Genomic DNA, 26,322 nt, shown 5'->3' on the forward strand with positions numbered 1-26,322 from the left:
CCAGTGGTTCACACCTATAATCATAGCTACTCAGGAAGCTGAGAATTAAAGATCATGACTCAAAGCAAGTCCAAGTAGACTCTTATCTCCAATTAACCAGCAAGAAGTTCAAAGTGGAGCTGTGGTTCAAGTGGTAGAACGTCAGCCTTGTGTGCAAAAACTAAGAGACAGTACCCAGACTCTGAGTTCAAGACCCAGTACAGACAAACCCCACTCCACCCAAAAAATAAAAGCTTGGAAAAGAAATGCGATATTCTAACCATAAAATAAAATGGTGGTGTATATCAATAATCCTAGCTACTTAGGAGGCTAAGAATGGAAGGATCATGGCTCAAGACTAGACCAGACAGAAAAGTCTGTGAGACTCCAGCTTAGCAGACAGAAGATAAGAAATAAGAAGTAACAACAAAAAGCATAAAATGGGTGGTCCATGTGCAAATGTAGGCAGAAAGTGAGATACTATCAAAAAATAGCCAACAGAAAAAGGGCTAGAGGCATGGCCTACTAGGTAGAGCATCTATCTATAGCAAGCCTAAGACCCTCAGTTCTAATCCAAGTTCTGCCAAAAAATATATATAATTTTTAGAATGATGTTAAAGCTATTAACCAGAATGAAGAAGTAAGAAAATGAAAGCAACAAATAGGTACCATAGGTCAAAGGATTGATAATAAGAAGGAGACACATATTAAAACATGATATACAATGCCTTCTAAATTGTATGTTCAAGTTTTATGTGTTAATTTTTTTGAAAAGCAAAAAAAAAAAAAAGAAAAAAGAGCTTGACACCAGTGGCTTATGCCTATACTCCTAGCTACTTAGGAGGCTGAGAACTGAGGATTGCACTTTGAAGCCAGGCAGAACAGCAAAGTGTGTGAGCTTCTTTATCTCCAATTATGCACCAAAATTCAGCTGGAAGTGGAGTGGCTAAGGGACTAAGGGTTGTAGAACACTAGCCTCGAGGGAATAAGCTCAAGAACAATGCCTAGGTCCTGAGTTCAAGCTCCAGGGCCAGCACACATATGCACGCACATACATGCATGCACAGCAAGAAATTGTAAAGGAGGAGGGAAAGGCAGGAGAAAGAAAAGAAACTAGCTCAACGTACTAGAGTCTGAAAATACACTTCTGTTTGGAATGCTTCCAATATTGAGTAACTTGCTTTGAATTATAATGCATCTCAGAGGAAGGCAAAAATTGAAGACTGAATCCAGTAAGGGAAGCTGACAGCAATATTAAAATGAAGAGTATTACCTACCCAGAAAGTATTCATAATGTTTAAAAAGTTTATTTATGGGGCTGGGGATATGGCCTAGTGGCAAGAGTGCTTGCCTCATATACATGAGGCCCTGGGTTCAATTCCCCAGCACCACATATACAGAAAATGGCCAGAAGTGGCGCTGTGGCTCAAGTGGCAGAGTGCTAGCCTTGAGCAAAAAGGAAGCCAGGGACAGTGCTCAGGCCCTGAGTCCAAGCCCCAGGACTGGCCAAAAAAACAAAACAAAACAAAACAAAAGTTTATTTATGACTGAAATTTGAAAATTTGTAACAGTAAAAAAATCATTTGAAACATTTTACATATTAGAGCAAAATGCATAGAATTGTTAAAAGCATTAGCTTTTGGAGTCAGATTGCCTAAAGTTCAAACCTACCTCCACTACTACTGTTTTGACTTTGAGAAGACAAATTAAATTTTAAGTCTCAGTCACCTCTTCTACAAAACAGAAAAGACAATCTTATCTATACTAAACATTTGGCTCAGTGTTAGATCTCTTAGATGGCTAGACTGAGTTTGACCTGTAGCAAAAAATATTTGAAACATAAGAAATACTCGATAAATGTTATATTATCAATTTTATTCTCTGGGATGAGAGGAAAGAGAATGGTGTATATTAACCTCAACTGTAAAGTGACTTATTTCTATTAGTGCACTCTCAGAGTTTCAAAATCTTTCTCTTCTCCAAAGTATAATTTGTAACCATGAAATCTTATGCTATGATATATCCATCCAACAAACTTTCATTATGTGTTTGTTTCAGAGAAGACAGGGGTTTCCAACTAAAGAAGGAACTGACACTGACAATGGATTAAGGACCCTGAGTTGAAGTCTTTCAAACTGTGTGTAATACCTGGTGTATATTCAGTCCTTATTCTTAAGACACACCAAAGCAGAATAATTTCTAGTTCTGATAAATACATAAAACTATTTCCTTAATGTATTCTAGTTTATATTACATGACAACTAATGAGGAATAAATCTAATACCAAAGGAAATTTAACTATAATTGGAACATAACTAATAAAGGGCTGAGGATATAGTTTGGAAAAAGCATTTGCCTAACATATGCAAGGCCCTAAATTCAATCACCAGCACAATCAATCAATTACAGCTAAAATTCAAAAAACACAGTAAGGCATAGAATAAATATAGCTGTACATCATGATTTAGTATGTACTAGAAGATATTAGCCAATTTCTAAATAAACCTCTCTGCCCTTCTGCCTACAAAAGTCAGTTAACAAATTCACTAAACCACAGACTACAATAAATTATCTTTTATTCTTTTTTTTACCTTGCAAGAGGCTGTGGAGGTTCTGACAGAGACATGTCACTACTGGAAGATGCACTTGGGGGACGTTCCTGTACTTTGTTTTCTTTGTCAGATTCCCCAGATGGCTGATACCCTGGTCTAGCCTGGAAGGAAAAGCCATGATGATATTAACCTGACTCTCATCACAAAGGTCTCTTCAAGTAGCCCATAAGAAACTCATAAAGTCATTTCAGTTTATACAATGATCATAAGCCAGAGTATTTTTCCACACAATAAAACCAATTCAAATTCAGTCTGCCCTAAAACAACTATTATAATTAACAGCAAACATCATCTAAAATTCAAGGACATCTAATCCTAACTGCATAATTAAGATAAAGTAATATCCCTCTTAATTCCAGTTTTTTCACATAAATAAAAAAATGTAGTATAACTAACCTTCACACAGTTATGATCTTTTAAAACTGTGTGCAATGCCTCATGCTTATTCAGTTACTCTCCTAAAAATACTAGCACATAGAACTAAAATATTTTCTAATTTTGACAAATACACAAAACTAAATATTTCATTAGCATAATCTAGTCTATATATTATAGGCTAAGTATTTACTCAGTACTACAATGACAACTAGGCAGGAATATAACAGCAATGACAAAAGAAAAGACATCAGTAGCAATCAATGTTAAATAGTCATCTCTTTTTTCCATCATATTTTCCAAATTTTTCTTCATATGTAATAAATTTTATAAAAGGCCATGACTGTTATAAATATTATGTCAGGATTTATCTGAATAATAGAAGGGTGGGTAATTTTTAAATATTGTATAGCAAATAACTTTTTTCTGACCTTTGTGTTTCTGTTACTATTACCTGTGCTTCCTGTGTAACAGGTTGATGAGCTGGCTCTTCCAGCAAAGTCTTTTCTGCTAGCAATTTGGAGTAAGTTTCCTGTAGTCGCCTAGCTGCTGATGGATCAGACGAGGGCACATTTTTTGCTTTAGTAAAGGCCTCTTTCTGTTTCCGGTAGAGCTCTTGTAACCGTTTGTTTTTCTGTTCAGTAGCCTCTTTTTGAGCCTTCTTCTCTTCATTTTGTTTCCTTTTCCTTTCCTCCTGTTGTCTAACAATGTACTGTCGTACCTCATCTGTATCATAGTGGCGCTTTTTGGAAATAACAGGGGGATCTTCATTAGCTGTTATTTTGTCAGGTTTTCTTTTCACTAGGCTATGACTCCGAGGAGCTGGTACAGATGTGGATGACTTCGGATTCTGTATCTCTCCAGTCTCTTGCTTCACAGTCTGAGCTGTGGAATCCAGCTGTAGATCATCAAGAATTCCACGAATTTCAACAGGTAAAAAGTCCTTCTTTAAGGCAACATTATCCTGTTGCTTATTGTCTAAAAGAGATGGTGCTGATTTCTTTGTATTATTTTCAGACCGGGCTCTACTTCTTGAACGTTCTGAGCTTCGAGGAAGGTGTCTATTTGAAACATCCAACCTAGGATCTGATTCTGCTCTTCCAATATGAGCCCCTGTAATGTATGAAATGTTAGTGATACATTAAAATTCTATATTCACTATTTTTTTGCCAGTCCTGGGGCTTGGAATCAGGTCCTGGGCACTGTCCCTGGCTTCTTTTTGCTCAAGGCTAGCCACTCTACTTCTTGGGCCACAGTGCCACTTCTGGCTTTTTTCTGTTTATGTGGTGCTGAGGAATCAAACCCAGGGCTTCATGCATGCTAGGCAAGCACTCTACCGCTAAGCCAAATTCCCAGCCCTATATAAACTCTTTATTTTACTAATAAAAACCTTAGTGAATACCAAAGGAAGAATTTCTTTCTTTTGTTCAGATGTCTTATAATAAAAGCATGTAAAGTGTAAAAATAAAAGAGAAAATTAAATTGTAATAAAAGCATGTAATATTTAAAAAAATATTAAATTGATCTTAAACCCAAATATCCTAGTCCAAAGAATGCTATAAGAGGAAAGAAAATTTCCTTTTTTAGAAATAAAAGAATTTCAGTCCTTTGAAAAAGTTATTTCCTTGGATTTCTTTTAATGTACCTTTTAATATTTCTGTAAAAAGGGCAGATTTTATGATTGATGTGAATATTTAACATTACTATTTCTATCTCATCTCACATGCATAGTTAATGTTACTATTTCCCTCTTCAAAAAAGTTGCATACAAGTCAGTAATTTTTTTAGCAAAGGAATATTAGAACCAAAAAAATATAGAAAGAAAGGGTTTCTTCTTTTTTTTTTTTTTTTTGTGGTGCTGTTACTGGGCCATGAACTCAGAGTATGGGTGCTGCTCCTTAGCTTTTCTGCTCAAAGCTGGCTAACACTTGAACCACAGCTCTACTTTCAGCTTTTTGCTGGTTAACTAAAAAGTCCTGTCTCTCAAATTTTACTGCCTGAGTTGGCTTGAAACCACAATGCTCAAATCTTAGCCTCCTGATGCTACTAAGATTACAGGTGTGAACCACCAGTGCCCAGCTCACATTTATATTTTAATAAATATCTGTAAAATGCAGTCCAGGCATATACTCAGGTATAAAGTGAGATCTCTTTTGCAATTTCAAAATTAAGAAGTTCAAAAACTGGCTAGAGGTGTAATTAATCAGTATACTACATGCTTAGTTAGCAAGCACAAGGCTATGAGTTCAAATCTCGGTATCACCAAATTAATAAATAATAAACAGTATATATAAAGGAGCCATTTTATCATATCAGTATTTGTTGACATGGCTTAATTTACAATGCACATGAGTTAGCTTATTTGAAAAGAGGAAGAAATATAAAGTATATTATTGACTATATATCAAATTGCAATTATGACTGCATTACTTACTGAATCCATTCCAGAAACACAATTAGCTAAGGCAAATTTTGTTTCTGAAAAGAAAAGCTGGACAAGTGCTTGGGGGCTCATGCCTACTGAGACCAGAAAGCTCATGGCTCAAAGCCAGTTTATGCAAGTCCACCATACTCTTATATCCAAATTAACCAATAAAAAGTAAGGTTGGAGGCATAGTTTAAGTGACAGAGTGCCACCAAAGTAAGTAAGCTGAACAAAAGAAGGCCCTGAGTTCTCACCCCAGTATCAACCCTTCCCCCCAAAGAAAAGCTGGCCTGTAAATATTTATAGTTCATTTTTCAAACTAGCATTAATGTGCTAGACATGGATGGCTCATGCAGGGGGTCACTCATGGCTTGTAGTCTTAGACCTGAAAGATAAAAGTTCGCAGCCATCTGAAGCTGGAGACTCAGTGAGATTCCATCTCTAATTCATCAGCAAAAAAGCAGGTTGGAGCTGCAATGGACATTGATGAAAGTGAACTAAGCAACTCAAGGGCAGCTAGGGGAGGGAAGAAATGAGAGAAAAGAGGGAATAAATTATACTAAGCAAGAGGAAAGGAATGTACATATCACTTGACCTGTAAGAAATTGTTTTATTGTTAATGTTCACAGAATTCGTAAGCATTGTAGACTACAAGGATGATGTCCATCACTGGGAAGGTTAAAAAAAAATGAAAGAGGTGGGGGGGGGGGTTGATGAAAGTTGGGGTTGAGGAGAGGGAAGGTGGGAGAAAAATGAGGAAGAGGGTAACAAGTATGACAAGATATGTACTCACTACCTTAAGTATGTAACTGTAACCCTTCTGTACATCATCTTAACAATAAATTTTTTAAAAAGCAGGTTGGAGGTGTGGCTCAAATAGCAGCGTGCCAGTCATGAGCAAGAAATCTGAACAAGATCACAGTTCATTCCTTGATACCAGAAAAAAAAAGGTTAGTATTAATGAAGAATATAAGTTAATCAAATAGCACTCAACATACTTCAAAAAGAATAAAGCAATGGATTTCAGGGTCAATTTTTTTGAGTTCTGGATCTTATACCAAATTTTACCATCTTTAATTATATATCCCAGAAAAAAAAAATCACTTCTTTTCAGGGCCTGTTCTCTAACCTGTCCAAATTATAATATAATAATAAAAACAACAACAGTAACAGTAATAATATGTAATCTTTTGAATGTTTGCCTGTATATGAGACCCACTGGCTTGATTCTAAGGCCCAAAACAGATTTGATTAAAATAACAATTCAATAGTCACAATGACAGCTAAAATAATTAATGTAACTTAAAACCCAATTCTTAGTGAAGATGACCATTAACACATGTAGAGATTATCCAAATAAGCTCAATAGCAAATGTCCTCCTTTTTGAGCTACAATTTTTTTTTTAAAAAAAGGGAAAAAAGAAAGAGAAGTCCTAAAGCATTCTTATTAGTACTTTCCTAAGTTCTTACATGGCAATTTGTGTGGTGGGCGGGGGGGGGGGGTTGTCTGTGCATGTGTATGGTAAAATCAGGGTCTTGTGCTTGATCCACATGCTTGACTGACACTTTACCATTTGAGCCACACCTCTAGCTGACTCTTTACCAGTTATTTTGGAGATAGTCTCCTAGGCATTTAGGCCTAGGCTGGCACTGAACTACATTCCTACAGATATCAGCCTTGGCTGGGAATGTGGCTTAGCAGTAGAGGGCTTGCCTGACATGCATGGAGCCCTGGGTTCGATTCCTCAGTACCACATAAATAGAAAAAAGCTGAAAGTGGTGCTGTGGTTCAAGTACTAGAACTCTAGCCTTGAACACAGAGAGGCTCACAGAGCCCAGGCATTGAGTTCAACACCCAGGACCGGCCTCCCAAAAATAAAAAAACCGGTATCAGCCTCCTGAGTAGCTAGGATTACATGTGGGAGTCACTGAAGCAATTTTTTTTTTTTTTTGCCAGTCCCGGGGCTCAAACTCAGGGCTTGGGCACACCATCCCTGAGCTTCTTTTAGTCAAGGTCAGCACTCTACCACTTGAACCATGGCACCACTTCTGGCTTTTTCTTTTTATGTGGTAATGAGAAATGGAACCCAGGGCTTCATGCATGCTAGGCAAGCACTCTAACACTAAAGCTACATTCCTACCCCTGAAGCAAATTTTAATTATCTTTTACAACAATTTTAATTAAAGCCACTTACCAGATTTATTAGTTTTTTCTCTCCCACTTCTTTCACTTGATGCCGTTCTTCGTTCTTTTTGCTCCATTCTTGGTACAGGTCCCAGAATCTTCTTTACTAGTTTTTGTCCATCTCGCCAAGAAGAAGTACTTATCAGATGACTATTCCCTAAAATATATATAATGCACTGAAATCTAAAACATATTTTAGCTTTAAGAAGTATATATACTCAACCATGTTGATTTAATAATTGACATTTACCTCCCATCAAAATCAAAAGGTTCACAATGTAAGTATATTTTTAACTCTAAGCCATTAAAATTGGGTAACAGTTTGTTTATATCTTTTTTGGGGGGGAGGGGCCTTGGACTCAGGGCCTGAGCACTGTCCCTGGCTTCTTTCTGCTCAAGGCTAGTACTCTGCCACTTGAGCCACAGCGCCACTTCTGGCCATTTTCTATATAGGTGGTGCTGGGAAATTGAACCCAGGGCTTCATGTATACAAGGCAAGCACTCTTGCCACTAGGCCATATTTGCATAAAGTTCAAAATTTCCATGGGTGAGCCAATCTTTTTTTTGGTATGTGATTTCTTTTTTTTTTTTAATTTTTATTGTCAAACTGATGTACAGAGAGGTTACAGTTTCATACTTAGGCATTGGATACATTTCTTGTACTGTTTGTTACCTCCTCCTTCATTCTCTCCTCCCCCCTCCCCTCAGTTTGTTTTTATCTTGACTTGCTACATTTCGATGTCAAATGCTTCAGAATTAAGTACCAAATCATAATGATTTCTGAAACTTCGTGTAGGGCCCTGAATTCAACAATGGTACTTAGTAGAAAACAAAAATATACATTACTGTTAGCATTTGATTTACCATATGACACATTGCACAGTACATGATAAAATATACATTTGCTAAACAAAAAAATGACTTAAGCACAAGAAAACATTCTGAAGAAACATATAACAAGCACTTAACAGTAATCCCCTTTGAAGGAGATTATATTATTGGTATTTCCATAGAAGGGCTAGAAGTCAACTGGTAAAGTGCCTGCCCAACAAGAATTAGGCCATAAATTAAAATCTCAGTCCCACCAAAATAAAAAAGGTTAATTATAAATCCTCACTGTTTACTTCAGAAATATTTTATACTGTTATTAACCTTACCACAAAATATTTATAAAATATTTTGGCTACCACAAAATACTTATGGAATCTATCAAAAACAGAGTTTAAAATCCATTACTTAAGGTATAAGAAATTTTATTTTCTTAAGAAAAGTAAGCTGGGCACCAATGACTCATGCTTATAATTCTAACTAAATGGGAAGCTGAGATCAGGATCAACATAGTTAAAAGTCCAGCCTAGGAAGAAAAGTTCAAGAGACCTCCATCTGAACCTGAGCACTGTGGCACATGTCTATCTTCCTAGCTACAATAGAGGCAAACATCAAGAGGACCGAAATTCAAGATTAGTCAGCCCCAAAGGAAAGTCCATGGGACTCTATCTCAATGGAAGTTAGGCGTGTGCCTGTCATCCCATCTACCATAGGATGTGAACAATAGTGGATCATAATCCAGGCGTTTGCCTAAGCAGAAAGTAAAACCTTATCTCAAAAATAACCACTGCATGTTGGTGGGAATGTAAACTAGTTCAACCACTCTGGAAGGTGGTCTGGGGGGATTCCTCAAAAAATTAAACATAGGGCTGGGAATATAGCCTAGTGGTAAAGTGCTCGCCTCATGAAGCCCTGGGTTTGATTCCTCAGCACCACATATATAGAAAAAGCCAGAAGTGGCGCTGTGGCCCAAGTGGTAGAGTGCTAGCCTTGAGCAAAAAGAAGCCAGGGACAGTGCTCAGGCCCTGAGTTCAAGCCCCAGGACTGGCAAAAAAAACAAAACAAAACAAAAAAATTAAACATAGAACTTCCTTATGATCCAGACCTACCACTCTTGTTTTGTAAACAGCCCGGATGCCTAACATAAGATGAGTGGATCATTGTGTACATATACACAATGGAATTTTACTCATCCATTAGAAAGAATAAAATTATGCCATTTGCAGGGAAATGGATGGACTTAGAACAAATCATGCTAAGTGAAGTAAGCCAAGCTCAGGGAGACAAATGGCACATGTTTTCTCTCATATATGGAGGCTAGATCTAAAATATAACTGAACATGATAACCTATATAGGACTCTAGGCATTCACACACAAACAGACCAAAGGAGGATACCTTTAAGGGAGGAACACAAAGGTATAACCTGGGCTTTTTTTGACTTTGGGACTTCTTTTTCTTTTAAAGGGCAAAGGGGACAGGTACAGGGAATGAGGACAGGTAAATAAATGCAATGATGCTATCCAGTATACACTATGTGGAAAATGACCTATGTAACTTGTGAACAAGGATGGGAGGGGAAAACTGAGGTAAAGCAAAGGAACAAGTGATAGTGTCCAAAAACAGAAATGTACTTATTACCTGACTTATGAAATGTTAACCCCTCTATACAATGCCTTAACAATAACAATAAAATTATATTTTAGGGCTGGGGATATAGCCTAGTGGCAATTGTGCCTGCCTCGGATACACGAGGCCCTAGGTTCGATTCCCCAGCACCACATATACAGAAAACGGCCAGAAGCGGCGCTGTGGCTCAAGTGGCAGAGTGCTAGCCTTGAGCGGGAAGAAGCCAGGGACAGTGCTCAGGCCCTGAGCCCAAGGCCCAGGACTGGCCAAAAAAAAAAAAAAAAAAAAAAAAAATTATATTTTAAAAAATAACGATAGAAAAAACTCTGAAGTAGTGTTTATAAGTATAAACATATTAATCAAGTTTTATGGACATACACTCATATGAAACCTTTCCAATTGTGTAGCTCTAAATAAGTATGTCTTATTCTGTCAATATAACTTAAAGCACACACACAATAATGACACATATACTAGGTTTTCTTATGTACTAAATACTGAAAACATCTAGTAACAGATATTTATATCCTTATAAATTTCAACAATATGTAATTTTAGGATAAACATGTTATTAAAAAACTAACCTGTTTTGCATTCTGGACTTGATAACTGTGTTACCTTTTGGACTTTCCGTACTGGCTTGACCACTTTCTTCTCTTTATTTTTTTCAGCAGGTTTCTCTTTTATAGAGATATCATCTGAAAAGCAAAACACTTACAGCAATCATTATGCTTCCCACCCTCTTCCAATCCTCTCCTAGTAAGAAAACTATTATCAGTATAATATTCCCCCCATCAGTGGTTTCATTTTCTACACTTTCAGTAACCCAAGTACAAGTACAGTCTAAAACATTAAATGGAAAATTCTAAAAATAAACAATTTAAAAGTAACAGACTGTACTTCATTCTGAGTAGTATGATGAAATCTCTCATTAACCACCTCCATCCATCCCAGAGCAAGCCATTCCTTTATTGAGCATATGCATGCTGTGTGTGTTACCCGTCTATTACTCACTAATTAGTCAACTCAGTAGCCATGTTGGTTATGGATGTGCCTAATAGTGGTATGTAGAGCTTGTGTTCAAGCAAACTTTATTTTAATGACCCCCAAAGCTCAAGAATAGTAATGATGGCAACTTGAGTATACCCCAAGTAAGAGAAAGTTGCTAACTTAATAAAAACAAAGAATTACATGCTGAAAAAATTTCTACAATCTACAGTAAGTCACTATAGTTAACCTCAATATACTGAATTTATAAATTAAATATTATCACTGGTATGTATAGAAAAAAAACAAAATAAATGGGGTCTAGTATTATCTAGTTTCAGGCATCCTCTAGGGTTCTTGCAAGTATCTCCATTGGACAAGATGAAGTACTATTAAAGTATAAAACACAAGATTGAAGAAGGGACAAAGAGACTTTCAAAATGAACTGTTAGTATGACAAGCTATGTTAATATGACCAATGTCAACTCCTCCTATAAAAGTCTAAAAATTACCACTTCCCTATTCCATTGTTATATTCCAAGTGTTTGGTTTTTCTTCCATCATAAGATCTGTTAGAAATGTACCTCATTCTGACAAACAGAAAAAAAGCTATAATAATAATGTCTTTAAAACCAAGATAATGTGTAAAATTTCAAAAGCAAGTGCTTTTATTAACTGTCTAATTTAAAATTGTGTGTGTGTGTGTGTGTGTGTGTGTGTCGGTACTAGGGCTTGAACTCAAGTCCTCAACTCTCTTGCATAGCTTTCTTTTTGCTCAAGGCTGGCATTCTATTCTTTGAGCCACACCTGCAATTTTTAGCTTTTTGCTGGTTAGTTGAAGGTAAGAGTCTCAAGGATTTTTCTGCCCAGGTTGGCTTTGAACCATAATTCTCAGATCTCAGATCTCAGACCCCTGAGTAGCTAGGATTACAGGCATGAACCACCAATGCCTGGCTCATTGCAAAAATTCTACATAAAAACTCTGCAAAATCCTCAACAGTCTCAAAGTAAATCCTTTCATGTTTAGATCTGTGTATTTCAAGTAGGTATTTGTGTATTTCAAGTCGGTATTCCACATATAAATTACTACTCATTAATTTTTTAATATCATTCTGGGGGAAGATACTGACTAGACACAAGAATTCAAAAACTTAACCTTAGTTATATGTATGAATATATATAATTTGAAAAGATATGTAGAGCTCTGCATTATAAGCAGGTAAATATAAGTAAGAAGTCCTAAAACAGGAGCAAACTAAGTGTGAAGAAATAGCAAGGAAGTCAGAGTGAGTGAGCAGAGAATAGTAGGAAATGTTAGAGTAACTCTGTCAGACTAGGCATGGTTTAGAGAACAGTAAGAATTTCAGCTCTTCTTAGGATACTTATATTGACAGACAAGATGGTATATGACATGTCCTTAGCATCCCCTGGCCCTGACTACACTGGAAGAAATAACGAATTCATGGGACTCATGGAGTTTGTATTTTATTGTACATGAGGGAATGTATTGAGTTAAATGGATTCAGTAGATGAGTGAGTGTGGAGATTTTTAAAATTATTTTTTCTGGGACTGGGGATATAGCCTAGTGGCAAGAGCGCTTGCCTCATATACATGAAGCCCTGGGTTCGATTCCCCAGCACCACATATACAGAAAATGGCCAGAAGTGGCGCTGTGACTCAAGTGGCAGAGTGCTAGCCTTGAGCAAAAAGAAGCCAGGGACAGTGCTCAGGCCCTGAGTCCAAGGCCCAGGACTGGCAAAAAAATAATAATAATAATAAAAATAAAAAATAAATAAATTATTTTTTCTTTGTGCCTATAACCAGGGTTTGAACTCAGGGCCTTGTACTCTTACTCAGTTTGATTGGTCATAGCTGGCATCTACACGAGCCACATCTCTGGTTTGGCATTTTACTGATTAACTGGAGATGCAATCTCAAGGACTTTTCTGCCTGGGCTGGGTCTGACACTCTATCCTTCAAGTCTCAGCCCCCTGGGTAGATATAGTTACAGGTGTGAGCCACTGATGCCTGGTGTGTAGTATTGAGTTCGTAAACACTGTACCACATCTGTGACAAGCATTTTAAGAAAGGGTGCGTGTGTTGTGTGTGTATATGTGTGTATGTGTATCTGTGACAAGCATTTTAAGAAGGGGTATATGTGGTGTGTGTGTACATGTGGGATGTGTGTGCATGTGGGGGGATGCATGAGGGGTTGGGGTGTGTGTGCGTGTGTATGTGTGTGTCCAGGTCCTGGGAACTTGTCACTTAAATTTTTTAGCTTGAAGTTAGTGCTCTACCACTTGAGCCACATTTTCATTTCAGGATTTTGGGTGGTTCATTAGAGATAATAGTCTCACAGACTTTCCTGACTGGGCTGGCTTTGAACTACAGCCCTGAGATCTCAGCCTCCTGAGTAGCTAGGATTATAGATAGGCATGAGCCACTAGCACCTGGCTATGTATTTATATACTTTTATATCATAATGTAGTTTTCAGAAGGCAAACAAAATACAGTGAGATTAAGTCTGAGGGAAATGCCTTTGTTCCACAGAAGTATGTATAAAACTGAATTTAATCACTGCATCTTGTTTTCTAATGTAAGAACTTCATTTGTGTCTAAATAACTTTTCTGGGGCTGGGAATATGGCCTAGTGGCAAGAGTGCTTGCCTCGTATACATGAAGCCCTGGGTTCGATTCCCCAGCACCACATATATAGAAAATGGCCAGAAGTGGCGCTGTGGATCAAGTGGCAGAGTGCTAGCCATGAGCAAAAAAAAAAAAAAGAAGCCAGGGACAATGCTCAGCTCCTGAGTCCAAGGCCCAGGACTGACAAAAAAATAATAATAATAAAATAAATAAATAAATAACACTTTTCTATCACAGATGAAATTTATAATGAACTTTTTTTTAAAAGGCTGGCAATATGCCTTAATGGTAGAGTGCTTGCCTAACATCCATGAAGCTCTGGGTTCAAGTTCTCCATACCAAATAAACAGAAAAAGTTGGAAGTGTTGCTGTGGCTCAAGTGGTAGAGCGCTAGCCTTGAGCAGAAGCTCAGGGACAGTGAGTTCAAGTCCCAAGACTGGCAAAAAAAAAAAAAAAAAAAAAAAGAATTTCAGCTCTTACTTAAATATGAGGTGGGAAGTTTCTGGAAGCTTTTGAACAGAGTGACATGATTTAAATTAAGCTTTAACAAGATTACTCTGGCAGCTAAGATGAAAATAAAAACTCATTAGGAAAAAGGAAAAAGAAGAACTGGCAGGATTATTATTATTATTTTTTTTTTTTGGCCAGTCCTGGGCCTTGGACTCAGGGCCTGAGCACTGTCCCTGGCTTCTTCCAGCTCAAGGCTAGCACTCTGCCACTTGAGCCACAGCGCCACTTCTGGCCGTTTTCTGTATATGTGGTGCTGGGGAATCGAACCTAGGGCCTCGTGTATCCGAGGCAGGCACTCTTGCCACTAGGCTATATCCCCAGCCCCCAGGATTATTATTTTAATAATCCAGGCAAGAGATTGATTGTGGTTTTAGGTTTAGAAACTGGATAGTTACAGAAGAGGTAAAAGTGATTCTACTATGTATATATTTCTGACAATATTGGATATAAAGTATGAAAGAAATAGGGAGGAGAAATATTTGGGTCTGAATAAACAGGATTGGATTAACTGGACCAGATAGAGAGCCACATGGAGGTAAAGATGGGATGATCGTGATTCAAGGCCAGTCCTGGCAAATCAAAAAGAGAAGTGTGGTGGTCCATTCCAGTGGACCAGGTATGCAGGAAGCAGAGGTCAAAGTATAATATAAGGGCTGGGGATATAGCCTAGTGGCAAGAGTGCCTGCCTCGGATACACGAGGCCCTAGGTTCGATTCCCCAGCACCACATATACAGAAAATGGCCAGAAGCGGCGCTGTGGCTCAAGTGGCAGAGTGCTAGCCTTGAGCGGGAAGAAGCCAGGGACAGTGCTCAGGCCCTGAGTCCAAGGCCCAGGACTGGCCAAAAAAAAAAAAAAAGTATAATATAAGCCCTTGGCATAAGTATGAGAAACTATCTGAAATAAATCTAAAGTAAAAAAGGACTGCTGGTTTGGCTCAGTTACATAACAAACAAGAGGCTCTGAATTCAAATTCCAGTATTGAATAAATAAAAATAATTGATATGGAATGACTTATCAGTGTAGAAAGTGCCCAGGCCCTGAGTTCAAGCTCCAGATCTGACATACAAAAAAAAAAAAAAAAAAGTTCACAATACTAAGCACCTAGTATCTTACTCAATAACACTAGATGTTCTGTAAATAGCAAATTTATTACTATAACATTACTATTTCTCTATCAATCTTCCATAGGTTCCTCTTATTTCCAGTTCTCTAACATACTTCATTTCAAATGTTTATTTTTCTTTTTTCTGTTCTGCCTCAATTAGGCTCTATGTTAACCTTCAAACTAGGCAGTCTTGATTCCAATAGTCCCTCCTTTAAAAATAGCCTAGTTCCTGTTTCACCAACCATGTAGGCCAATTTTAACCCTGGAATAGAGCCTAGAGGCTAAGATAGCCTCATGACTTAAATCACTACTACTTTAGTTTATAAAATGCTGTTAGAAAAAGGAAAATCTTTAACACTTGATAACACTTAACACTTTTGGTAACATTTTCATGTTTACATTTATTTATTAGATAAGATGTATGATAAAGTAAAAAAAAAAAAAAGTAGTACTGTCACCTGCAAGGTGAAGTGCTAAGTCTCGGTATAGTTCTCTACTCAGGTTCTGAAATTCAGCCTCTGGCCATACTTTCCCATCAGGTGTTCGAATCTTGGTCTCTGAAGGGTTGAAACCTAATACAGACCAACAAAACAGAACATTATTGCTTTATAACTTTTGCTTGTTATGCTTTAAGTGACATAATTAAAATACTACAAAATTCACTTAGCATACAACTAGTGTGTATAATATACATATATATGTATATGTATATTAAAAGTTGTAGAGCTATAATTATCTAATTGCCAAGTATCTCATTACCCTGGGAGGGAAAAGAGCCTGCACTTACCATCAGTCACTCCTCTCACATGATCCCCTGGCAACTCTCAATCTACTTTCTATCTTTATGGATGTAACTATTCTAGATCTTTCATATAAGTGACAATAACTATGTAGCCTAAATGGAACCTGTATGTAATTTTTTAATATTGTATACAAAATAAAGTTTGTGTACACTGAACCATCAGAAAATGAAAAGTGTCACTATTTCAGCTATGCTTGCAAAAAAAGTCTGTGGTTGTTTGGCATTACTATCAGTTCTTACATTGAATTTATACACTACCATAGGGCAATCATTTTCTAACATCAATTTCTACAAGAATGCTTAACAGTAAAAACATATATCATTAATATAGTGAAACGTTTGTTTTTAGAGTAACTCTGCAACATAGAAACATCAGTAAAATCCCTGTATCAGCTGCTTCAAACATGCTATACTTTGAAAACCTTCCAAATTCATACCTCTGATGACTCCTAGCATGCTATTCAAGTGTTTTTATTGTCATTGATCTGAGGACATCCTGGTAACATGGTTTATTAACAGTCATGTTAATTATGCCATGTTTATGCATGGTATAAACATCATGGGGGGGTTACTTGGGAGGGACCGTTTTTAGGTTTGGGTTTTTCTGTGGTGCTTGAGATCAAACCTCAAGCCTACTGTATGCTATACATGTGCTCTCTAGCATTGAGCTACACACCTTTTTATACCATTAGTAATATTTTTTGGGGGGGGGGTCAGTCGTAAGGCTTGAACTCTGGGCCTCGGCTCTGTCCCTGAGCTCTTCAGCTAAAGGCTAGCACTCTACCACTTGAGCTACAGCACCACTTCCAATATTCTGGTGGTTATTCGGAGGTTAAGAGTCTCACAGACTTTCCTTCCCCGGCTGGCTTTGAACTATGATCCTCAAAGCTCAGCCTCCTGAGTAGCTAAGATTATAGACCTAAGCCATGGGCACCCGGCTCGTAGTATTTTTTTTTTTGTAAGTGTTTCAACTTAAAAATAAACTGTTCACTTGTGAAGGAGTAACAAAATCTTGTGGTCCTCATACAATCCAGCTTCCCAGCAGTGAGCACACTTGTGAAAGTATGTTTGTGAAATCAGAAAAGTTCTGTTCTCCATGCCTTTTGTTAGTGTAACAATAGAAACTATGCAAGTTTTTGCCTGTCACAGCAAGTTCACACTAAACACGTGCCTGCTGCATTAACACATCCCAGCACAGTTATTCTGTCTTCTGCATCTTTAATTTCTTTAGTGGCTGTCTCATCAGTTATAGTTAGTATCTTTCTGGGGCAATAACACCAAAACAGTGATGTTTCATCAGTATTATAGACTTAGTAGTATCAGATTTCAACAGCAATGACTTTGGCACACTAGACACTGAGTATCTGTGGTTCTGTAAATAGCAGACACTTTATTACCACAAATCTGTGAAAAATTAAACTAGGTCTTTTCTTAAATTTCTGAAACCAGTCTTTGAATATTCATAGTTCTCTTCAATTTTAGTTCACTGTGATAGATCTTTGTTTCATGATTAGTTTACCATTCATTCATTGGCATGTGTTCTGTGATGCTGACAGATTCATTCTTGCAAAACACAATCAAGACCTTCATCATTAGCTTTACATAGTGTTTTTATGTTCATCATTTTGGGCATAGAACTTCAAAAACTTCTGTTTCTTCAGGTCATGTATGCTGATCATTCCAACGTAACATTTACACTGCTGTAAAACCCTTGACTTTCAGTGCTACCAGATCAGCGTAAATACTTCTACTTTTTAAAAATTGTTGCTCATAAGTACATCTGTAGAACATTTAAACATTTTCATCAGTATATTTACATGACAGGCAGAGAACAAGCAAAAAGTAAGAAGAAAAATGTACTTGGGTCTTGGTGCCATGTACACCATAATAGGTAAATGCTATTTAGAGTCTGGCCTACATACACACTATTTTATTATTCAGTGTGAACATGGTTGAGTAGCTGAGTGGGTAAATTTGAATATGCACTATGTAAAGACATATCACAGCTGAAAGGAGCTAGAAGGGTCTCATTTTTCTCTTGGAGATTCTGAATAAACTGTGTTGTGCACCTGCATTTTGACTGTAAAGTACATGAGGTCAAGTATAAAATTACGTTAGTGCATCCAACACATCAGATTTGAGATTTTTTTTTTCCTATCCCACTTATTTTTCTCTAGGAAGGCTTTCTTTGCACTTGCATCTTCACTTACAAGTTACCCATAGGAAGACTTCAACATCGATATTCATTCATCCATTTCTCTTTGTCCCCACACTTCTTTGTTTTCTATTTTTTTTTTTTGTCCAACTTTTTTTCTGCTGGCTCAAGTGACTGAATAGAATTTAAAACAAAAATTACCAGGTACTTCATTATATCTATGACACAACCCTAGGCTCTGGAGTAAAGTAAGATAGCTCTAAGATAGGCTCTTTACTTTCACTGGCATGTATATCAAGGAGAAAAATATGCAAACAACTACAAATAATGAGTTATAAGAGCACAATTTGGGGAGGCTGGGAATGTGGCCTCGTGGTAGAGTGCTTGCCTAGCATGCATAAAGCACTGGGTTCGATTCTTCAGTACCACATAAACAGAAAAAGCCAGAAGTGGTGCTATGGCCCATGTGGTAGAGTGCTACCCTTGAGCAAAAAGAAGCTCAGGGACAGTGCCCAGTATTTGAGTTCAAGCCCCAGGAACAACAACAAAAAAGCACAATTTGTATTCATCTCAGAAAAATTTTGAAGTAGAACTACAAAGTTCCTTCTCCCACACCGCCCACCTTTTGGTATTTCAGAACTTTGGTACAATAAACACTGACTACATAATCTGCATTTAATAGATATGACAGAGTATAGCAAAGAGTTGGGGTGATCACTCTTTCAAAATCATTAAGAATATTTTGGCTAGGTACTCAGTGACTCACGCCTGTAATCCTAGCTACTCAGGAGGGCAAGATTTAAGGATCATGGTTCAAAGCCAGCCTGGGCAGGAAAATCCATGAGACTCTTTATCTATCAACCACCAGAAAACCAGAACTGACACTGTGGCTCAAGTGGTAGAGCTCCAGCCTTGAGCCAAATAGCTCAAGGACAGTACTGGCTTACAAAGTTCAAGCCACATGGCTGGCAAAAAAAAACCCAACATTTTGACTCTACCATTTACTATTTGTTTCAATAGTGTTGCTACAATGTACAAATAACTAAAAGATACAAAACAATTATACTAATGAGACATTAGACCAATTAGAGACAACAGAGAAATTCTTTACTATTCTAAAATGAATTCGGTCCCAAGCATATTACAGATTAGCTAAAATGAAATGTAAATTATCTTTTCTCTAATTCACAATACTAATACCATTAGTAAAACATAGTAAGGAACACAAAACAAAGGAAAACTGGTAACTGATAAAACTATACATAGTATATATGTTCCAGAAGAAACAAATGACCTATAAACACCTTAAAACTATTTAAAAAAAAAACAACCAATAGTCATTGAGGAAACATTTGGTAGAGAAATAAAAAACCAAATTGACTATAGCAAAATCACTTCATTAACTTAAAAATAGAAAAGAAAAAAAACAGGTCTTTTGATATGCCTACTTTATCTATAAAACTGAACTTGGAAAAATATGCATAAAAGAGACTATAATAGCAGATGTTTAAATGACAAGTCTAAAATGAAGTAAATTGATCAAGAAGTCAACTCATTAAAAATTTCACATGGATGATCCTATGACAATAAATCAAGATATATAAATACAAAAATAGACATCCTGGAAGTGGTACTGTGGCTCAAGTGGTAGAGTGTTAGCCTTGAGCAAAAAAAAGCAGCTCAGGGACAGTGCCCAGGCTGAGTTAAAGCCCGAGGACTGGCATTAAAAAAAAAAAAAAAAAAAAAAAAAACCAGACATCCCTTAAAATTATCATACATAACAAAACAAAACTGACTAAAAAAGAAAAAAGAATGAGAGGAGTGATATTGTGCAAAAAGAAAAGTACTTGTTACCTGGCTTATATAATTACAACTGCCCTGTACATCTGTATATTAAAAATTCAGAAAAGCATTTTCTCCATGACAGCATAAGTGTGACTTTCAAAACTCGAAAAACTTTAATGTCAGTGACAAAGTAATATAATACATAGCAAAATATTTGAATATTCACTGGACACTAAAATCTGATTTTTAATAGTTTTTATTTTCAATACTGGTTATTAAATTGTCTTGTACATGCTAGACAAGTGCTCTACTACAAGCTATATCCCTAATCCTTTATATCTTTTTTTATTGTGTTTAAGTTACTACATATTTTATATCTTTTTTGTTTTGAGAACGGGTCATATGGTTTTACATAGCCCAAAATGGCCTAGAACTTATTATGTAGCTCAGGATGGCCTCAAACTTAAAACCTTCCTGTCTCAGCCTTCCAAGTAACTTGGATTATACACATACACTACCATAAATATTAAATTTTTAAAGAATTCTTATTAATTCCAAATACTAAGCACAATATGCTCTCGGTTCTCTGAAAATAGTATTAATTTTTATTCTCTGTTTTATATAACTTATTAGACATTCATGGGTCTTAAGCTTTATTAGCCTCTTAATAACTTGTAAAAAAATTGTAATTCTGGACCCCATCCCAGAAATTTAGTGGTGTATCTAGGAATCTCCATTTACAATATTTATCTTGACATAATTGTTTTGGATTTATTATTAAGGTCCATCACAATTCCTTTAATCAGGTTATGAGTACAATGCATCTTGATCTATATGGCATTGACATAATTACTTCATGCATCCAATTGGAAAATCACATCCTGTTCTAAAGACGATCTACTCTATTAAAATATATCCTAGGAGAAAAGGGAAATAAAAAGAAAGGAAAACAGAAAAGATACAAAGATTAATTAATTACAAACCTTTATATGTTGGAGCAGGTGGTGCTGTTGCCACTTTCCTGACTTTTGCTGTCACTGAGCTATCAACATTAACAACCATTACTGGATGGTCAATATGATCCAGATTCTGACCCCGGCCATTTATTTCTTCTGAGTGTTCCCACTGTTTCCTAATCCTCTCCTTGAGTTTTTCCAGCTTGGCATCATGTTGTCGGCGCTTTAAAATGTCTAATCTTTGGGAATTGCAAGTACTAGTAGATGATGGAGAAGAGTCTGTTAACCATAACACTTTTGGATCAACATCAAGGTCCATCTGGCTCACCAAAGGCTTTGAATTGTTTTCATTTATTTTTGCTCTATTAGGTATTTCTTTCTCAGTTCTCACAGGAGCTCCCATTTTAACTAAACATTCAGAACTGTGCAATGCATCAATTGCTGGTCGATCATTTAAAAACCTAACAATTGTATCATTCATGACAGATGACTGAGAGCTCTCAAAATCAGAACGTATATTCTGTTCAGAACGTATATTCTGTTCTCGATTGCATAACATCTGGTTAACACTCTGAACCTTATCTTCATTAACATCTATACAAGATACATGCTTTGACTCCACATGGCTGGGACTTAAGTTGGAAGGTGTACCATGGATTTCCCTGTATCAAAAAATAAAAAAGGTTTTAGACTATAGTTAAAACAATATATTATCCACTTGAAATATTATTGCCAAGAATAGATTTTTAACTTTTTCACCACAAAAAAGTAAAGTAAAACTTGATTGTCCAATTCTACAATACATATACATATCAAAACACTATGTTGTTGTATAGAATATTTTATATAAATATAAATGATTTTTACTTGCCTAAGGAATAAATGGATTTCTTTTCAAGCAAAAGGCTTCATAGCATACAAGAAACAAACTGAAATAAGGAATAAAAACTGAATGGGGAACTTTAAGCTAACAGTAGAGCCTACCTCCCCACTCTAAAAAGAAAAAACACATAACTAGAAATTCCTCTAATAGTAAAATAACCAGAGGTAGTGATGCACACTTGTAATCCTAGCACTCAATAGGCACAGAATTGCAGGATCATAAGATCCTGAGTTTGAGGCTAATCTAAACTACATAGGGAGATTCTGTATAAGGAAACAAAAAAAGCTTAAAGAAGAAAAAAAAAAAAGGAAAAGAGCCAGGAATGTGCAAACCTGCGGAGGTTCAGGCAAGGAGGCTCATAAGTATGAATCTATTCTCAAATACATAATGCATCCCTGTCTCAAAATAACAAAAAACAAAGTAACAATGAGTAATACAATGGTATTAATTCTTGCTCAATCAATGCGCATGCTTTTTTCACCAAATGAAAAATATACAAAATAATAATCTGTATATTATAAAATAAGAAATATGCAAAGTATGTGTGGAAAGTTTTCTTTACAAACTACAGAGTATTATAATCTGATTTTTGGTATTCATTTAATGTTTAAAAAACTACAATTTATTCTTTATTACATCTTAAGTATTAGAAAAAAGTTCTCAAATACTGGCATTTCATAAATGTAACTTCTATATAACATTCTAGATTAAGAAATAGACTGGGAATAGAAACAAAATGGAAAGATAATGAATATTAAAGAAATGTGGTCAGTAAATTAAACTTCTCTTAACAACACAGTACATTTTGACAGCTTTAAACCATGTAAAATGTATTCAGAAACTCAAAGAAAACTGGGCAGAGCCAAAGTATATATTATAGCTTATATCCTCTGCTCATAACACCTACAAAAGTCTTCTTTCATATATAGCATTCTAATGAGGTTTTTGTTTGGTTTTGGTTTTTTTGCCAGTCCTAGGGCTTGAACTCAGGGCCTGAGCACTGTCCCTGGCTTCTTTTTGTTCAAGGCTAGCACTCTGCCACTTGAGCCACAGTGCCACTTCTGGTTGTTTTGTATATATGTGGTGCTGGGGAATCAAACGCAGGGCTTCGTGTATACAAGGCAAGCACTTTACCACTAGGCCATATTCCCAGCCCTCTAACAAAGTTTTTATTCTGTGTTTAAGCAAGTAGATTATTGGGCTGGGAATATGGCCTAGTGGCAAGAGTACTTGCCTCGAATACATGAAGCCCTGGGTTCGATTCCCCAGCACCACATACATAGAAAATGGCCAGAAATGGTGCTGTGGCTCAAATGGCAGAGGGCTAGCCTTGAGCAAAATGGAGCCACGGACAGTGCTCAAGCCCTGAGTCCAAGGCCCAGGACTGGCAAAAAAAAAAAAAAAGTAGGTTATTAAAAGGGAAGTTAATGAAGATAAATATGATAGCTATAACATGAACATCAACAAGGAAAAATACCCAATAAACATAAAAAGACAACACTTTGGGCCTGCAAAGTCTAAAATAGTGGCTATGAAACAAATGACACATGGTCAATCCAAAATGAAATAAAAGTTAAACATTAGATTATAGGAACATAAAACATTTTTGTGTGTATCTTCTAAAAATGTTTAAATTTTGTATGTTCTTTAACCATACACTTTTACTTTGAGCCTGATCTATCTATTTTACATCAAGACATAAAAACCTAAATACCATGAAAATTCTTTTTTTTTTGGCCAGTCCTGGGCCTTGGACTCAGGGCCTAAGCACTGTCCCTGGCTTCTTCCCGCTCAAGGCTAGCACTCTGCCACTTGAGCCACAGCGCCGCTTCTGGCCGTTTTCTGTACATGTGGTGCTGGGGAATCGAACCTAGGGCCTCGTGTATCCGAGGCAGGCACTCTTGCCACTAGGCTATATCCCCAGCCCCATGAAAATTCTTAAAGCCATGAATCTAGTACAACATAGTATGGTAATTATTGCTATAGCAATTTATACATGTACATTTCCTGCAGCTTTCATTAGATCTTATTGGGATCCAAACCCAAAAACCTTGAGGGCCTATTTGGAGTGGATTGAATACTGAGCAAAATACAATGAGAAATTTCTTTATTGCTACTATCAGAGACTAGGACTAAGTACAATAACGTAACAATTCACTGTTAAAATTATTTAAGTCTAAAATTGCCACACGTACAAAATAAAAGCATAAAATGACAGGTTATATATTTCAATTTTAAAAGGAGAAAAAATAGACAAAGTAATTTCAGTCTTTCACTCAATCATTATTCACTACACAATTCCTCTACTTTTCTATAAATTTTAAATTTTTCATATTAAAATATTAGAAAAGTTTTTATTGATTATTCAGCATGTCAGACATTAAGCTACTGGTTTGGGAAGATCACAAGATTTACGCTTTAAAAAAGATTAGTGTGGTGAACAAACAGGATCAAAATATATAACCTGTAAATTCTGTTTTGGGTTGTTTGAGGGAGTTTTTTGTTTTTGTTTTTTGCCAGTCCTAGGGTTTAAACTCAAGGCCTGGGTGCTGTCCCAGAGCTCTTTTGCTCAAGGCTAATGCTCTATCACTTTAGCCATGGCTACACTTCCAGATTTTTGGTGGTTAATTGGAGATAAGAGTCTCAAGGACTTTCCTGCTCAGGGATCCTCAGATCTCATCCTTCCTGAATAGCTAGGATTACAGGCCTGAGCCACTGGCACCAAGCACAATGTGTAAATCTGTAATAGAATTCTCATATTATTACTGGAACAAAGATTAATTTGGCTGGGAAAATAAAGTGACAAAGTATTATAATTTCAATATGAAATGCCCCAGAGACAATGTTAAATGCTTGGTCCTTAGCTAGTGATACTATTTCAGAAGATTCCCAAAACTCTAGGACATAGGACCTAGCTAGCTGGAAGAAGTAGATTGTAAGGGCCATGCCCTTCATATCTATATCATCTCACTGAGTTCCACTCTCTTCCTTGGTGCTTTCTGGCTACTAAGAAGTGAGCAGCCTAAACAGCTGAATATCCTAAACTATGCTAATAAAAATGGAAAGAATTTGTATTTTCTATTTTATTAAATACACATATTAATCTTGAGTACCTAAGCAGCAGAATGGAGCTATGGGCCACCAAATGAAACAGTAAACCAAATTACATTCATAATGATACAAGATTCAGATGGCTGACTACAACTATCAAGATTTTAAAAAATTATCTGCAAAGGAGCCGGGGGCTGGTGACTCACACCTGTAATCCTACCTAGGAAGCTGAGATCTGAGGATCACAGTTCAAAGCCAGCCGGGGCAGGAAAGTCTATGAGACTCTTATCTCCAATTAACCACCAGAAAACCAAAAGTGGCCCTGTGGGGGCTGGGGATATAGCCTAGTGGCAAGAGTGCCTGCCTCGGATACACGAGGCCCTAGGTTCGATTCCCCAGTACCACATATACAGAAAACGGCCAGAAGTGGCGCTGTGGCTCAAGTGGCAGAGTGCTAGCCTTGAGCGGGAAGAAGCCAGGGACAGTGCTCAGACCCTGAGTCCAAGGCCCAGGACTGGCCAAAAAAAAAAAAAAAAAGTGGTCCTGTGGCTCAAATGGGAGAGCCGAAGAACTCAGCAACAGTGCTTAGGCTTAGGTTTAAGACCCACAATGGAACAAAAAAAAAAAAAAAAGAGGCTATTAGGCTTGGGAGAAGCCAGGTCCTGCTCAGTGGTAGTGCTTACCTTAGGTTTGCTCTCCAGCATGACAAAAATAAAAATAAAAGAGACTACAAGAATATTTTATAATATGAAAACAGTTTTGTATATTTTGTGGGAAAAAGTTAATGTCAGTAAACTGCTGCTACTACTTCATATAGAGAAAATATTATACAAGACAAAAATAAATCATGTTGCTATCAAAAATACCAGAAGCTAACACAAAGGGCTACTTTTTCTTTTTTTCAGTACTGACCTGTAAGAAGCCAAAGGTTCACGAAATTCCACACGATTGTTTTTCTTTACATTACTCTCCAGGGTGGTAGCTCTGAGAGGACTACGAGATTTCTCTTTTCGTGATTTAGAAGATTTGGAGGCTGGAGCATTAATCCAAGAATCATCCAAGTATCTACCATCTGAAAGAAAAGGAATACGGCATTAAACTGGACAATTTCTGGATTTGTCTATTAGCTAAGAAAATAACTTCAGAAAATGTTACTTCTAGCATCTCTACTGATAAGAAGCTAGAATATACAGGTTAAGGTATTATAGTCATCAATCTATAAATAATATTCTGAGCAACAAATATAAAACAAAAAGCTTTATTAGAGAGGCTAGGGCTTTGTGGACTCATAAATCTCAGCTACTCATGAGGCAGACATTTGATGGATTAAGGGTCAAGGCCATCCAGGAAAAAGTCAGGAGAGTTTCATTTCCATCAGTAATTTGGATATGGGAGTGACACCTGTGAT

At 36.7% G+C, this 26,322-nt stretch overlaps 1 protein-coding gene across 5 annotated transcripts in view; it reads right to left on the minus strand.

The window, feature by feature from the left end:
* Cep350 (centrosomal protein 350) overlaps positions 1-26,322 on the minus strand; it is a 130,454-nt gene that overhangs the window by 82,281 nt on the left and 21,851 nt on the right. For 4 of the 5 annotated variants that reach the window (XM_048357909.1, XM_048357908.1, XM_048357910.1 and 1 more), the window contains 7 exons: positions 25,827-25,986; positions 21,008-21,642; positions 15,741-15,854; positions 10,617-10,730; positions 7,587-7,733; positions 3,421-4,079; positions 2,571-2,692 (listed from right to left, as the gene is read on the minus strand). In XM_048357909.1, the coding sequence (XP_048213866.1) occupies positions 2,571-2,692; positions 3,421-4,079; positions 7,587-7,733; positions 10,617-10,730; positions 15,741-15,854; positions 21,008-21,642; positions 25,827-25,986 (1,951 nt within the window). The remainder of the gene's footprint in view (positions 1-2,570; positions 2,693-3,420; positions 4,080-7,586; positions 7,734-10,616; positions 10,731-15,740; positions 15,855-21,007; positions 21,643-25,826; positions 25,987-26,322) is intronic. The other variant, XM_048357911.1, reaches the window with a different exon arrangement.

The sequence above is a fragment of the Perognathus longimembris genome, chromosome 11, assembly GCF_023159225.1.
Source record: "Perognathus longimembris pacificus isolate PPM17 chromosome 11, ASM2315922v1, whole genome shotgun sequence".
Classification (NCBI taxonomy): Eukaryota; Metazoa; Chordata; class Mammalia; order Rodentia; family Heteromyidae; genus Perognathus; species Perognathus longimembris.